Raw genomic sequence first — 534 nt, 5'->3', positions numbered from 1 at the left:
AAAAAAAAAAAAGAAAGAAAAAAGAAAATCCTTCTCCGGGCGTGCTGTACACACTTAATAAATGCTGGATGCCTGAATTCTGGATAAATGCCTGAATTCTGGATGAATGCTGGATGCTTAGTTCGGCTCCAGCAGGGCGACAGGCCATCCTCTAGCTCCCCCTTGAGTGGAAGTGGAGAGATGCAGGATAGATGGGAGGAGGGACTTTTGGATGCTGCGGGCCAAGTGTGGATGGCGGAGTCCCAGGGAAGCCTGGCCTCTCGCTCCACCCTCCTGCCCCCGCCTACCCTGAGCCCCGCGTCTTCTGCAGATCCTGCTCCTGGCATTCCTGAAGCTCATCGACGAGGGCAGTCACATGGTGATGCTGGAATGCCCCGAGACAGTCAACACGCTGCTCCACGAATTCCTGCTCTGGGAGCCCGAGCCCTCGCCCAAGGCTCTGCCCGAGCCACTGCCGGCGCCTCCAGAAGACAAGAAGTAAACGCCGGGTCGGCGGGGCATCGCTTGGTGAGCACAGCCGCAGCAGGAGGAGGC

At 58.1% G+C, this 534-nt stretch overlaps 2 protein-coding genes across 2 annotated transcripts in view; one reads left to right on the top strand and one right to left on the bottom strand.

Moving 5' to 3' along the window:
* Positions 1-527, bottom strand: part of MRPL34 (mitochondrial ribosomal protein L34) — a 31,139-nt gene extending 30,612 nt beyond the window's left edge. Inside the window, exon 1 of the mRNA XM_011989975.1 lies at positions 288-527. The gene's annotated coding sequence lies outside the window, so the exon portion shown is untranslated. The remainder of the gene's footprint in view (positions 1-287) is intronic.
* The window catches only part of ABHD8 (abhydrolase domain containing 8), a 24,268-nt gene extending 23,734 nt beyond the window's left edge, over positions 1-534 (top strand). Inside the window, exon 6 of the mRNA XM_011991105.1 lies at positions 311-534. Coding sequence (XP_011846495.1) covers positions 311-481 — 171 coding nt within the window. The 3' untranslated portion in view covers positions 482-534. The remainder of the gene's footprint in view (positions 1-310) is intronic.

Source organism: Mandrillus leucophaeus, unplaced genomic scaffold, assembly GCF_000951045.1.
Source record: "Mandrillus leucophaeus isolate KB7577 unplaced genomic scaffold, Mleu.le_1.0 Scaffold11, whole genome shotgun sequence".
Classification (NCBI taxonomy): Eukaryota; Metazoa; Chordata; class Mammalia; order Primates; family Cercopithecidae; genus Mandrillus; species Mandrillus leucophaeus.
Note: the sequence above shows the minus strand (reverse complement) of the source record. Positions and strands in the feature narration are given on the sequence as shown.